At 55.1% G+C, this 13,682-nt stretch overlaps 1 protein-coding gene across 1 annotated transcript; it reads left to right on the top strand.

Annotated features, from left to right (window-relative positions):
• Positions 1-202: 202 nt before the first annotated feature.
• Positions 203-13,250, top strand: HMCES (5-hydroxymethylcytosine binding, ES cell specific). The gene is made up of 6 exons (XM_040246656.1): positions 203-430; positions 5,565-5,708; positions 6,377-6,502; positions 8,136-8,317; positions 10,923-11,115; positions 12,280-13,250. Exons 1-6 carry the CDS (start codon positions 248-250, stop codon positions 12,514-12,516), a joined length of 1,065 nt encoding a protein of 354 aa, XP_040102590.1. The 5' UTR covers positions 203-247; the 3' UTR covers positions 12,517-13,250.
• The last annotated feature ends 432 nt before the right edge of the window (positions 13,251-13,682 follow it).

The following is a 13,682-nucleotide window of genomic DNA, read 5'->3' as shown; positions in this document are numbered from 1 at the left end:
CGCGGTCAGCGGTCCTGGAGCGGGCGGAGCGGGGCTGGGGGCGGCGGCGCGGCTGGGCGGGAGGCGGCCCAGGCCGGGGCGCTCCCTTCTGTCGGCGGGCCGGGCCGGGCCGCGAGGCGGGCGGCGTCCCCGGGAGCCGGGCGCGCGGGCCGGCGTTGGGGCTGGGGAGAGGCGGGCCGCGTGGGGCGAGGCCCGAGTCCGACTCCCCCCGTCTCCGCGCGCAGGGCCCGCGGTGTGGTCGCCGAGGATGTGCGGCCGGACGTCCTGCCACCTACCCAAGGAGGTCCTGGCCCGGGCCTGCGCCTACCGGGACCGGCAGGGCCACCGGCGGCTCCCGGAGTGGAGGGACCCCGAGAGGTACTGCCCCTCGTACAACAAGAGCCCGCGGTCCAGCAGCCCGGTGCTCCTGTCCCGGGTGCACCTGGAGAAGGTGAGCGCCGACCTGATCTGGGTCATTTAGGTATCTTAAAGAAAAAAGGGAGCGGGGGGAACGCTATGCCCCTTAGGAGTCCAGCTTATCAGACTCTAGGCTTAGGGCAGCGCTAAAACTAGTCTACACCGCCTCTGATGTTTCTTGAACGCTGAAGCTTCTATCCTTTCTGCTTGTTTTATCTTTAACTGAAGCTAGGAACAGAGGTGTTTGGTCTGGTATTCCAGAGTTTAATTGCTTGCTTTGTGTTTCTAGAATCTACATCTGTAGTGCTGGAGTGGTCAATAATTTGTAATATTTTGCTTCCTTGCTTTATCTCCTGAAAGAGAGAGAGGGGGAATGTACGTATACGTGCAGTGTAGTCAAAATGCTTCATTCCGGAGAGTGATAGTTTCTCTATGTCTTAGATATTTTGAATATCTTTGATATGTTTTAAAGTCCTGCTTGTTTCCTTCTTCAATTTGGTCTGTAATGCATGAGTCACTTCATGAAGTTGCTTGAACCTCTGGTGCTTACTTTTTTCTTTTTCAAGTTTTAGGCCCCACCATGCAGCACGTAGGGAAAGTGCTTAGTTACCAGGGATTGAACCTGCGCCCCCGGTAGTGGAAGCAGAGTCTTAACCACTGGACCCCCAGGGAAGTCCCTGTTGCGTGCTCTTCAGAAGTGTTGTGTTTATACGGTAGTCAAAAGACTCATCTTTACGTTAGGAAGGTCATATTTTGAATCAACATACGAGATAACTGATTTTTTTGGTTGAGTGAAGCCATTTACATGAAATAGTTTACTCAAGCCATTTTTAGTCGGTGCATACTTCCCTATTGAAACTAAAAAAACTTTTTAATCAGCAGAAAATAAAAATAAAATAAATACTATGGGAAACCTTGTCTGGGGAAGGAAAAAATAAAACATTTCAGAAGAAAGTATAATCTGGAGACAAGGATTGACTGTATGCGGTTTCTTAGTGTTTAGCCATGGTTCTCTTTGTACCACCTCATTATAGAATGAATGTTAGCTGGAAGAAAACTTAACAGGTGTGAAGACAGAAGTGCAGAAAGACTGTGAGTGGTCCCAGGTCGCCCAGTTGGTGAGGGGCAGCTGGTACGAAGGCCCAGTCCACCCTTCCGCTCCGGGGATGCTTCCTGGAACCAGGAAGGGGACGGTGGGGCTCCTGAGCACACACAGCCCTCCTCTCCTGCCAGTGCTTCGCCTTTCCGGATGTCATGTTCTGACGTCACCTCGCTCATAAATTTTATAAAGATCGCTAGGATTTCCTGATTTTGATAAATAGTTTCGTTTATCTGAAAATGAAAAATTGTGGAATCGTAAAGCCAAATAGAACCATTTCAGCTTGTTAACCCACATCATCAAAGACCGGCGCCTGTGTTCAGATTGTAGTATTTGCATGTGAAACCGCCGATTTGCACCCTACTTCCCCTTCTGCTTGTCCAACCCCAGTGCTACCAGCTGTTCTGATCACAAGTCCGAGAGGGCAGAGGAGAAGATGAGTAATACTGAGCAGTATTCTCAGCGTTTTGGCTTAGAAGTACTTTCTATTCATCGTGCCCCCCCCGTGGGGCAGCCCCTTACCTGGGTTTGGTTTACAGTTGTCGAGTAAACGCGCTCAAGTTAAAAGGCGATGCGTGGAATCTGTAAGAGGACGTCTTCCCCGTCTCGGCACTGCTGACACCTTGAGGGAGATGTTTGTTGTGGGAAGCTGACCTGTCTGCGTTATAGACTGTTTAGCAGCAGCACTGGCCTACTTTGGAACCCCCCAAAATGATACTCATTTTAATGCTTTCGAGTCCCTTGTGGACATAGAGTGGTGAAATATGCATCCCAAATACACATTCCCAGCTGAGATCAAAGCTCCACCTTCTCGTTTCAGCTTTTATACTATAAACAGGTGTCTTTCTTGAGGTCTATTTATTGCTGGGTTTTTTGCATTTCTCTGCTTTTTGCCGGCGATCTCGCTGTTTAAAATTGTCTCCAGGTGTAGTGGTAAAGTGCAGGCTAGGATTCCTAAAAGCAGGAAGGAGTTAACATGCCTTACAGGGGACATCATGAGTCAGACGCTTCACTCAGGCATGAGTTACTGTGGCTGTTGGTCATGAATTCAAAATTAATGAACCAACAATATATGTTAAATAAAGTCTAACATATAATGGTAAATATGCTGCACAGAAATAGAAGGCACGGTTGTATACGGACCAGTTAATGAAAACATCGCTACAGGCTCCTGGCCACCTAACTCTGTATTTCCTCCGAGCACCTCTTGGGTTTCCCTAACTTGCTGTTCGCAGTGACTTGGCGAAAGCTGACTCCATGGACAAGCATGGACTCTGTGGTGTGGGGGAGGGGTTGGCTCATTAATACAGGCAAGGTTTTGAAAGAAATGAGACAGGATCTTGTGAAGAGCACAGTTGGGGCATTCAGTTCAGTTCAGTTGCTCAGTCGTTTCTGACTCTTTGCGACCCCATGGACCGCAGCACGCCAGGCCTCTCTGTCCATCACCAGCTCCTGGAGTTTGCTCAAACACATGGCCATGGAGTCAGTGATGCATTCGCTTGGAACAAAAAGGGAAAGCCTCCTAAGATCCCATTAGACGGTTTCCCGCGCTCTTGGAGCCCCTTGCTCTCAGCTTTTTCCATCCTCTGCCATACTCTTTCTTGGACTGCACTTCCCTCTCATTTCTCTTTTTTCCTTTTTTCTCCACACCCCCCCACCTCCCGCAGGTTTCATCCCGTGGTTGATTTACTCTCTAAGAAATTTTGTCCTCATGGCTTCACCAGTCACCTTTATGTAGATTTTGCAGATTCTTTTTAGTCATAACCTCGAAAAATATTAAACTACCACGTGTGTGCCTACTCCATGCCACACATCTAAGCAGGGTCTTCTTACGAAGACCTTATTGTTGCCTTTATTCCAGAGCTCGGCAAACCATGGTCTTCCGATCAAGTCCTATGCACTGAGTTTATAAAACAGCTTGATTAGAATGCAGCCACGCTCACTTGCTCTCGGCTGCTCTGACATGCCAAGGGTGCCAGAGTTGAGTTGAGTGGCAGCAGAGACTGTATGGGCTCTGCTGCTGCTGCTGCCGAGTGGCTTCAGTCGTGTCCGACTCTGCCCGCCCGGCTGTCTGCCCGCCCGGCTCCCCCGTTCCTGGGGTTCTCCAGGCGAGAGCAGAAAGCTTTTTCTCAGAAAGCCACAGACGTCCACTGTCTGGCCCATCACAGGAGAGTCTGCTTGTCCCTCCTCTGCCAGGCTGCCATCTCCTCAGTGTTAGCTCCACATGCTCACTGGACGTAGGAAGCATCTCGGTGGATTTCATTCTGGTGACTCAGAACACCTTTTTGTTTTGTTCACCAGTGAGGAATTAGGGCAAGGCCTTGCAGGTACGGTTTGTCTCTTCCCTGGAGTCTGGGGTCTCGAGGCAGAAAGCCAGGGTCCTCTGATCATTTCCCTGCATGAAGTTTTCTGGGACAGAGCAGCATCTGTTTATCTGCTGCCTGTGGCTGCTCTGCCCCTGTAATAGTGGTTATCAACATGCCAGAGACTGTAGGGTCTGCAAAGTCTGCAATACTTAGTATTCAGCCTTCCAGAAAAAAGTCTGTGTGCGTCTGGTGTAGCGGCCTCTCCCCTCTCTCACCAGACCCACCGTTCCACTGTAGCAGAGCCCAGCATGCACGCTCTGCTCAGCCTGTGCCAGCCCTGTGTGTGTACCGAGAGAATAGTGTGTGCGTTTCGATCTGTCGGTCTCATCAAATTCTCAGGGGGCCAGGTACCCCAGAAAAGTTTAGCAACCGTACATTCAGGGCGGGGGCCCCAAGACTACCCTCGCATTTGGAGGTTGGTTAGAAGGCAGCATGTAACGTGGCTACAGTTTATTACCGTGAAGGGACACACAGTAGAGTCAGCAGGGGAGCAGAAGCGAGTAGAGATCTGGAGAAATTCACGCCCAGGCTTCTTTACAGTCTCCTCTCCCTGGGAGGGGACCCACCGAGCAAGTTCTTTCTCCAGCGGTGAAAGAGGTAGTAACTCGTGTGCAGCGTTTCTGCCCAGAAAGACCCAGTAGACACAGGCCCCAGGTTTGCTGGGGCTGGTCACGTGGGCGCTCTGCCTAGCAAGCAGCAGCCTCCCAGACGCCCAGAAGGAAAGCCGGTGCTCAGCAAGAACTTCGTTTCCTGCCTGAAGCGGGCATAGGATACCATCCCAATCAGTTAGGGGAAGAGGGGCGCTCTCAAAAGCCAAGCTCTCACATGCTGCTTGAGGGCCAGCCCTGTGAATGGGCCTCCTAAAAATAGCACCCTAGGCTTGCTGTATGCTTGCTGCGTGAAACCACTTCCTGCCCAGTCTTGGCGCGGCCTCTGATTTCCCCTCTGGTCCCTCCTCCCATCTCTTCTCTGTCCCAGCCCTGCTCCTCTTCTGGGGTCCGATCCGAGAACCCCCTCACCCGATCCCCCCTCTGCCCCTCCCAAGGAGCTGATCGCTTGGCCCCCTCTCACAGATCACTGTCCGCTGAACTTTTCCAGCACGCCTGTGGCACCACTTACAGGGCCGTAGCCCGTGGCATCGCGTCACTCGTGTCGCTCAGCGTCTGTGTGGCCTCACGAGGCATGGGGCACGCCTCCCGTGTGTCCTCGTCTTCGCACGGACCTTCCGTGGGATGCCTCTCGTGTGTGCCTTGCAGAGCTGGGCCACGTGAGGTGCAGGGCCTCAGAGCCTGTCTCTGCTGTGGCCAGCACTGGCTCACAGCCTACAGGAGCTGAACCTCTTTGTACCCCCCACCCCCCCGGGCAGAATGTCACCGTCCTGAGAAGCACGGTTGCCTGCGAGCGCCAGCCACGCACGTTGTGAGAAAGAAGTCTTCAGAACGACTGGCAGCTCTCCCTGTCCAGTCTCTACTCTGTCTGCGTTTCGACACTGGTGGTGGTGGTGGGTAGGCCGCTCAGGCGTGTCCGACTCTCGCGACCCCCTGGGCTGTGGCCCGCCAGGCCCCTCTGTCCCCGGGGTTCTCCAGGCGAGAGCACTGGAGGGGCTGGCCATCCCCTCCTCCAAGTGAGTGCTGCGAGCCCTCCGTACCGTTCCGTGGGCCCCTTCCCGTCTCCTCACTGCACCGCACCCTTTCTCGTGGCAGGATGCAGACTCATCCGAGCGGATCATTGCGCCCATGCGGTGGGGCTTGGTCCCCTACTGGTTCAGAGAAGAGGATCCTTCCAAGCTGCAGATCAACACCAGCAACTGCCGCAGTGACACCATCATGGAGAAGCGCTCCTTCAAGGTGGGAGAAGGCCCGCGTGCTGGCGGGCGCTCGGTCGGAACTGCGGCGCCTTGGACGCCTGTGAAACGGCTCCAGGCTGTGTCCCACTCGTGGCTGTAGAGTGCCATTCTCTGGACCCCGGTGGACAGAGCAGGGCTTTTTCTCCCACTCAACCGTGGGCTGCCAGGCCCAGCTGGACACGTGGTACCCAACCAGAGGTTCTTATGTAGCGCTCGCGTCGCAGGACAGCTGGTCGTCCAGGTGGCTTCTAACCCACGTGTCCCGCCCTCCGCCGGGACGCAGGGACAGTGGGAGGCCTGCCCACGTGTCTCGTGAGGGTGGGCAGTCAGGCATCTCATGCGGCATCCTGCCCACCCTCCAGGGAGTGGGCACAGCCGCGGGGCTTTATGGCCCTGCCTCGGAAGTCCCAAGCATCACCTCTGCTGTGTTCCTTGGTTTATACCAAGCCAGCCTGAGGTCACTGAGGGAGGGGACCTCATCGCATGTGAATCCTGCTGGGTGGGGCTCGCTGTGGGGGCGGCCAGCTTTGGAGCCCTGCTCCACAGCGCCTGTTTCCTCTTAGGCAGGTTATTTAATCTTTCTAACTCCTGTGTACGTGCGACTTCATACCTGTGAAACGCGACGTGCAGAGGAGTTGCCGTTCTGAGGTCGCCCGTGCTTTCCCCCAGGTGCCTCTGGTTAAGGGGAGACGGTGTGTCGTCTTAGCGGACGGGTTCTACGAGTGGCAGCGACGTCAGGCCTCAAACCATCGGCAGCCCTACTTCATCTACTTCCCGCAGATCAGGACCGAGCAGGTAGCTGCGGCGGCGGCGCGGCTGTCTGGCTCTCGGGCTTCTCGGACGTTCGGTTGGGTGTCTTTCCTCTTTTTTTGAATTCTCAGCCATAAGTTGTCTATTCAGACTTCCCTTCTGTCCCATTGTTTCTTCCTTCCAGGAGTCTCGTTATACACGTGTGAGCCGGTGTGACATTGTCCCAAGCTTCCAGCTGTTTCATACACTTCGTTCTTTTTCTCTGCGTCTCAGTCGGGGCCGTTTTTACTGATTTGTTTTCAAGCTCACTCTTCTTTCTTATTCACTCCTGAGTCTGGTCCTGTTGATTTCTGTGTATCTTAGCAGTTCCTTGGCTATCTGGCTGTTTTGTATATCTCAGATTTTTTTTTTTTTACTGGTTGCCAGACACAGGAGGTAGGAGAGAGACTGAGACGGCTCATGTTTGTCGCTGGATGTGGACACGTGTGTCTGCCCTTAGGCTCCGTTGGTCTTGCCGGGAGCTGGGCTGGACTTGGGTTTGGTCGCACACCATACGCTTCAACTGTTTGTCTGGTGTTGCCCTGTGTTCAGGGTGAGGGTTGGTTTTCCGGAGGGTTTTCCTCAAGAACCCTGCTCCCCGCACTTTGAAGCCCTCAGGACGCTCTCCCCAGGCACCTGCTGCTGCCCGTCCACAGAGGCTGCAGAGCGCTGTCTGCTGTCCCTGTCAGCCTCGTCTTAAGCGGAACTGTGGCCCCAGCTCTCGAGTTTTCTCGGTGAGCCTGCTGCTCCCCAGGGGAGCAGAGAGCTCTTCCTGTCGCCCTTTTGCAGCCTTAGCGGGGCTTCCCTTGACTCTTAGGAGTGACGGGCTTTATCCCTGCTCCCCTGGCTCCTTCAGCTTCGTGCTCCTTGGAGGAGAAGGGTGGGGTGAGGCTTCTTGCTGTCCCCGAGCACCTGGACACGCCGGGCAGGGAGTCTTCCTCTGTCCCCAGCCCTGTCTGTCTCGTGAGCACCTGCGGAGGCCGGTGCGGATGCCTGCAGCCCTCTCGGGCAAGCCCGCGCTCTGCAGAGAGCAGCTGGATGATCATTTTCTCTGAACGCTTAGCTGCTGCATAAAGGAGGCCTTGTGTGCCTCCTGTCACCACTGGGAAGCCCGTAGTAGGGTCTCCTCTCCCTTTGGATGACCCTGTCTTTGCTTTACAGTTCAGGCTAAGTGGCTGCCCTATGACCTGAGTTCTCTGATGAGTTTAAGGAAAGTTACGTTTATGGAGAGTCTCTACCTGTTCTTGTCAAGGGGGAGGGTGGAGGTGACTCTCTGGCCTTTGGAAGCCGGGAACTGAATCTTGAAGGCAAGTGGGAGTTAGCACATTGAGCTCAGGCAGAAAAGACCTTTCGGGCAGGGAGAGGAAGTTACTTCCCCGACCCGAAGGCTTTGTTTACAGACAGCTGGGCGGGATGCAAGTTCCCCTTGGGCGTGAAAGCTGGAGTGAGGCTCCAGATCCCGGAAGGCCTGAGTGCCCACGGGAGGTGTTAGACCGTTTGCTGAAAGCATCCCGGGGCCATAAGTCCGCTGCCTCGGGGAGGCTCTGCCACCAAGCCTCTGTCCTCTGACGGCGGGTCCAGGGCCTCTGCTGAGATGACGGCCGTGGTGTTGCCTGATCTGCCATGGGTTTGCTTCCAGTGTGAGCAGGTGGGTGCTGTGTCCAGCCCCGAGGACTGGGACAAAGTCTGGGACAACTGGAGGCCGCTGACGATGGCCGGTATCTTTGACTGCTGGGAGCCCCCGGCGGGAGGAGACTGCCTCTATTCCTACAGCATCATCACAGTGGACTCCTGCAAAGTCATGAGCGACATCCACAACAGGCAAGCCACACACCCCGCGCCTGCGTTCAGAGGGGTTCAGGGCAGGGTTTGTCGTCTTTGGGTTTAAACAAGCAGCTTTCGGAATTCAGAGTTTCTGCATGCACAGATTTAGAGAGTCAGAAACAGCCTGATTCATAAGATACAGGCACAGTCTGCGTGGCCGTGACATGACACCTGATCCTGGAAGTTGCCGCGCTATGCCAAACTGCACAGTGAAATCCAGATAAGGCGGCAACAGTGAAACATTTTGTCAGTGACCCAGTTAAAAAAATAACAGGAACCCAATAAAACCCGTACTACAGATGCATGCATTCCGTGGTTAAGAAGTACAAAGAAGTTCTAGTAATACAGCACCATACCTTAAAAAGGCCTGAAGCCAGCTTGTGCTGGAGGAGTCGCAGTTTGTGACTTACTGTGACGTGGTGGGAGGAAGGTGATGCGAAATGATTGTCTTTTCCGGTCTTAAATCCTGGGATGTGTTCTTCTGCCTTTGAACTGTTGTTCCTCCGAGGCTGGCCTTCATAGTAGATACATATTCAATCAGAACCGAACGTTCTGAGGTGATGGGCCGCCTCCCCCAGTTAGCTTCAGCGTCCCGCCTGGAGCCGCGCAGACCACCGTCAGAGGCCTGAGAGGTGCCCCCCGCCACCCTGCACTCTTTGTGTACAGACAGCACGTTCTCTTTGTGGGAAAGCCCCCCTGTATTTCACTGTTTGGCTTTATCGGCCTACTGAGAAACCTTCCCGCCGCGTCTGTCCCTTCGAGCCTGGTCAGGGCTCCTCTTCACGCTGCTTGCACCTGTCCTGGCCGTGGATATTCCTTTCTGCAGCCCCCGCACTGTTGTGGATCCTGTGTGTCTGTTGCCCGGGAGATACCACATGCTCTCTTCCTGCTTTCAAGGTTGTCGTTTAGTCTGTCAGTCATGTCCAGCTCTTTGCAACTCCATGGACTGTAACCCGCCAGGCTCCTCTGTCCGTGGGATTTCCCAGGCAAGAACACCGAGTGGGCTGCCATTCCCTTCTCCAGGGGATCTTCCCACCCCCGGGATCAAACCTGGATCTCCTGCATTGGCAGGTGGATTCTTCACCACTGAGCCGCCTGGGAAGTCTGGCTTTCAAGATGGTTTCTTATTATTTCACCCTTCTCCCCAAGACTTAAATGTTTTCCATTTTCGTGTACTGCTTAGAATGTCTGAACCAGGAAGCTTAGACATGTTTGAGGTGTTAAATGAGCAGGTTTTTGAACAGAAGCATTTACAAGGGCAAAGTGAGAGCAGACCGCCACTTTGGAGGAGAACGTGTGCTGAGCCAAGGCGGCTGGCAGCGTCTGAGGCGCGTGCTTCGTGCTCTTACAAGGTTCAGCTCAGCAGGGTGACGCGTTCTGTGTTCACGTCGGGTTTCCTCACGGATAAAACTGTGTATAAGCAAGTGCAAAATTTGCATTATGCTTAAATTGCTAATAGCCAACCCCACTGGAATAAGTTTTCATTTTAAAAACAAGCATTAGCAGAACTGACATACTTGTGTGATGATTTCAGGATTTTTGCCAGGTCTCAGTGCCCTCAGGCGTAATTTTATGATTTTTGCTGAGAAGAATCCAGTACAGCACATATTGGGTTATCTATTTTAACCCGTTTGTCCTAAGCATTCTGTCTGAAATGATGCTTTCCTGGGATATAATAGTTCTAGTTTTGCTAATTCACCTTAAAATAAAGTCCTATTTCATCAAATCTAAGGTTCTGTTCCACTATTTTATATAGTTAACAAAGTAAACTGCTGCCAAGTACTGCCAGTGAAGTTGTGATTCAGTGCAAAGATGCCATTCATTGTAAATCTAGATGTCAGAGATTTAAAAATACTGTTTAAAAGTATATCTTGGGAAGATTCCCTGGCAGTCCAGTGGTGAGGACTCCATGCCTCCACTGCCGAGGGCCTAAATTTGATCCCTGGGAAACTAAGATCCTACAAGTTGTGTGGTGCAGCCAAAAAATAAAATAGTAAAGCAAATATGTGTTTAATTTGTTTAAGTAACAATAATTATTAAAAGTAACGTTCATGCATTTCTCTCCTAAATTCAACCGTACCATCCCCCAATGAAGTGTGTACATGCTTTGCACTGGCCTAGAGCATAAAATTGGAAGCTAACCAAGAGCTCTTTTCCTAACGTCTCCTGGGTACCGGGAGTCGTCTGGGGCGGCCTCTTTGCTTTTCTGAGCCATTTCGGTCACAGCTGCATTTCGGTTGCCTTTCGGTCACAGTTTTATAAATAGCTCTTCCTTACATAAGCCTGCCGTGGGTGGGAAGGCTGGGGTCTTCATGACAGACAGGTTTTCCAGGCTTTGTTTCCCCTTGGAGTCTAGGCCGGGGCGCCGTAAAGGTCGCCAGTCTGCAGCGTTTGTGCAGGAGGGCACGCGTTTGCAGCACCGAGCACGGTCTTCGCCACCACACTCTGAGCTGGCTCTCCTGTGCTGAGCTCCGTGCCCTGTTGTTCCTGGGGGCACAGGACAGCGTGCAGGGTGCAGGCGTGGAGAGGGGGGCAGCCTGTGCATCAGCTGACTAGACTCCCCCCTGGTGCCCCCGACCCCTGTCTTGCGCTCACCCCCCAGGATGCCTGCCATACTGGATGGTGAGGAGGCAGTCTCTAAGTGGCTGGACTTTGGTGAGGTCTCAGCGCAGGAAGCTCTGAAGCTGATCGGCCCCACGGAGAACATCGCCTTCCACCCGGTGTCGTCTGTGGTGAACAGCTCCCGGAACAACGCTCCCGAGTGTCTGTTCCCACTCCACCTGCTAGCCGGAAAGGTAGGGCCCGGATCCCCACTGTCCCTGCTGAGCTCCGCCTGCTCCGAGGGGCCTCTCAGTGCACGCTGGGACCTTTACCGCCAGACACTGAATCCAAAGCACCCACAGTTCGTCCTCCCCACACACAGCAAGGCGGCCCAGGGCGTGACCCTCAGAGCGGGCTGCAGGTCGGCCCGGCGCGTGCCTGTCGGTGTTCAGCTGAGCCGGGCCTTCTGTGACTTTACGAGGCTGCTCGGGTGGGTCTGATAAGCCCCCTTTGAGCACTCCGCCTCTGGAGGGTGACTGTGAAAAGGACAGAGGGGCCCTGACCAGAACCGTCTCTTGCCAACCGAATGGGAGATGTGTTTCCGACTGTTTTCTCTGCTTTCCCAGCTACAGGATGGGGGGATTTCAGTCCTCGTTCTCCTTCAGGAGACTGGAGAGCGTTCGTGCGAGGAGCACGGGCTTTAGGGTTGGCGGGGATCGCGGGGCTGTATTTTGAAAGGAAGGTAGACAGACAAGAGGCCTGCGTGATAAGCCCCAGAGCAGCAGTTGGCCCCACTGACACCCGGGGTGAGGCGTGAGGGCCGCAGCTGCTCCTGAGGGGCCGGAGAATGGGGACAGCCGGAACCACGGCCCCCGCCCCGTCTCCCTCAAAGCCTCTTACGTTTTCACACAGTCAGCATCAGCCTTTTTCTCTCAGTTCTCTCAGAGCCTTGTATCCCTGGTAGCGCTTTTCATTACCTGTCTCTAAAAAAATGGAACTGTAGACATTCATTTCGCACCAGACCTGGCCCCATGTTTGCCACGGTCTTCTCTGCAGAATTCACACTCTGGAGAGCTGGCATCCTGTGTTGGGCTCAGGCGCAGGGGGCAGCAGGTCCCTCTCGTCCAGCCTCTGTCTGAGGGCTGCTCGCCCTCCAGCTCGCTCCCTGCATGGCCTGCTCAGGCTGAATGACGCTCTTTCTCCTGAGCTTGCTTCATCCTCTGCCCGGGTTTGGAGAGCCTGCCCACTGTCTTCTGTGGCTGGTCTCGCCCACCACGAGCTGCCCCCTCTCCCTTCCGGCCCTGGGAACCCACCCTGCTCCCCTCCTCGTGCCCCAGGTCGGTCCCTCACGCAGTGCCTCTTCCCCACTTTCCCGGGAGCTCGAGCTGGAGGTCTGAGCTGCCACTGCTTTCTCCTAGGAGCTCACGGTGAGTGCCAGCAGCCAGAAGATGCTGCAGTGGCTGGCCACAAAGTCACCCAAAAAGGAAGAGCCCAGAACACCCCAAAAGGCAGAGTCAGATGCGCCCCAGTGGTCCAGCCAGTTCCTGCAGAAGAGCCCAGTAACCCCCAAGAGAGGCAGCGCCGGCCTCCTGGAGCGATGGCTGAAGCGGGGGCAGGAGGAAGAGCCTGTGGCCAAGCGGCCTCACACACAGTAGCGCAGGTCTTCGGAGACCGCGGCCGAGGGGCACAGCGCTGCATACCGCGTGATCACAGGTCGTGTGTGTGGGGCGGGGGGAGTTCCAAGCCCAGAGGTGCTGTGCTGAATCCTACTGTGATCACAGGTCGTGTGTGGGGTGTGGGGGGGTGGGTGTGTGGGTGTGTGTGTGGTGGGGGAGTTCCAAGCCCAGAGGTGCTGTGCTCAATCCTGCTGGGGTCACGGGTTGCACTTGCGGGGGCTGGCGGGTGGCAGAGTGGCTGCCATCATAGCTCAATGTTGGTTCAGGGTTTCGGCCTCCCCGGGCAGTGCGTGCTGGCTGTGACCAGGACTGCCCTGCGGGGTGGGCGGGCAGCCTGGGAAGAGGCGCGGGCCACCCCCATCAGTTCCGAGGGAGGGGAGGGAGCGCTGGCCCACAGCCCTATCCGGGTGGCCGGGTGGGCCCTCCCTCGGAGCCTGTCCCTGCTGGCGGTTCTCAGCAGAGGCTGTATTCTGCTCAGCCTGTGGGCTCTTTCAGTGTTTAGGAGTTAGGTTCTTAAAACATTGTCTTGTTTTCTGAATAAACTGCCTTTGATAACCTGTCTAGAAAATGCTGCCGGTGGGAGGAACTCTGATCTGTTTCCTCCTGGCCATGGTCCTGAGGAATGATTTTGTCACAAGTAGGGGGGCAACTGGGGTTTTTGTTGGCAAAACTGCTTTTTGGTAAACAATAAAGACTTGGCAGGGGGCTCTTTATTGAGTCTCTTTTCACTCTTAATACCTGGAAGTTGTCTGAATCCACTGGCTTAAAGCAACCAGACAGAGCGCCTGCCTGGCAGGAGGGGCTGCAGGGGTGAGCGCGAGCCCAGCCCCGGCTCAGGTGCGCAGCGCCCGGGGCCAGGAGCGCACGGACCGGCACACGCGTCGGAGGCGGCCACCCGCCCAGCCTGGCCGGCGCCCCCACGTTTGCTCTGCAGGCAGATGTTCGTCTGTGTGGCTGTGGCCGTCCGCCCCCGACCCAGATGCTTGGATCCGCGAAGGCAGGTTGCGCGCAGCTCTACAGGCTCACCCGGGCGCCGCGTCTGGATGGGGGGGCGCCGACGCGGGGTGGGGCGCGCCGAGGCGGAGGGACCCGTCGGCTCCAGGGCGAGCCTTCAGGACGTCTGCCCCGCCGCGCGGGCATCCCGG

The sequence above is a fragment of the Oryx dammah genome, unplaced genomic scaffold (genome assembly GCF_014754425.2).
Source record: "Oryx dammah isolate SB20612 unplaced genomic scaffold, SCBI_Odam_1.1 HiC_scaffold_9, whole genome shotgun sequence".
NCBI classification, from domain to species: domain Eukaryota; kingdom Metazoa; phylum Chordata; class Mammalia; order Artiodactyla; family Bovidae; genus Oryx; species Oryx dammah.
Note: the sequence above shows the minus strand (reverse complement) of the source record. Positions and strands in the feature narration are given on the sequence as shown.

Coding starts and splice junctions, on each gene's coding strand:
- HMCES (XM_040246656.1), top strand. CDS start 248: ATGTGCGGCCGGACGTCCTGCCACCTACCCAAGGAGGTCCTGGCCCGG. Junction 8,318..10,922: donor ATGAGCGACATCCACAACAG/GCAAGCCACACA, acceptor CTCACCCCCCAG/GATGCCTGCCATACTGGATG. Junction 11,116..12,279: donor TCCACCTGCTAGCCGGAAAG/GTAGGGCCCGGA, acceptor GCTTTCTCCTAG/GAGCTCACGGTGAGTGCCAG.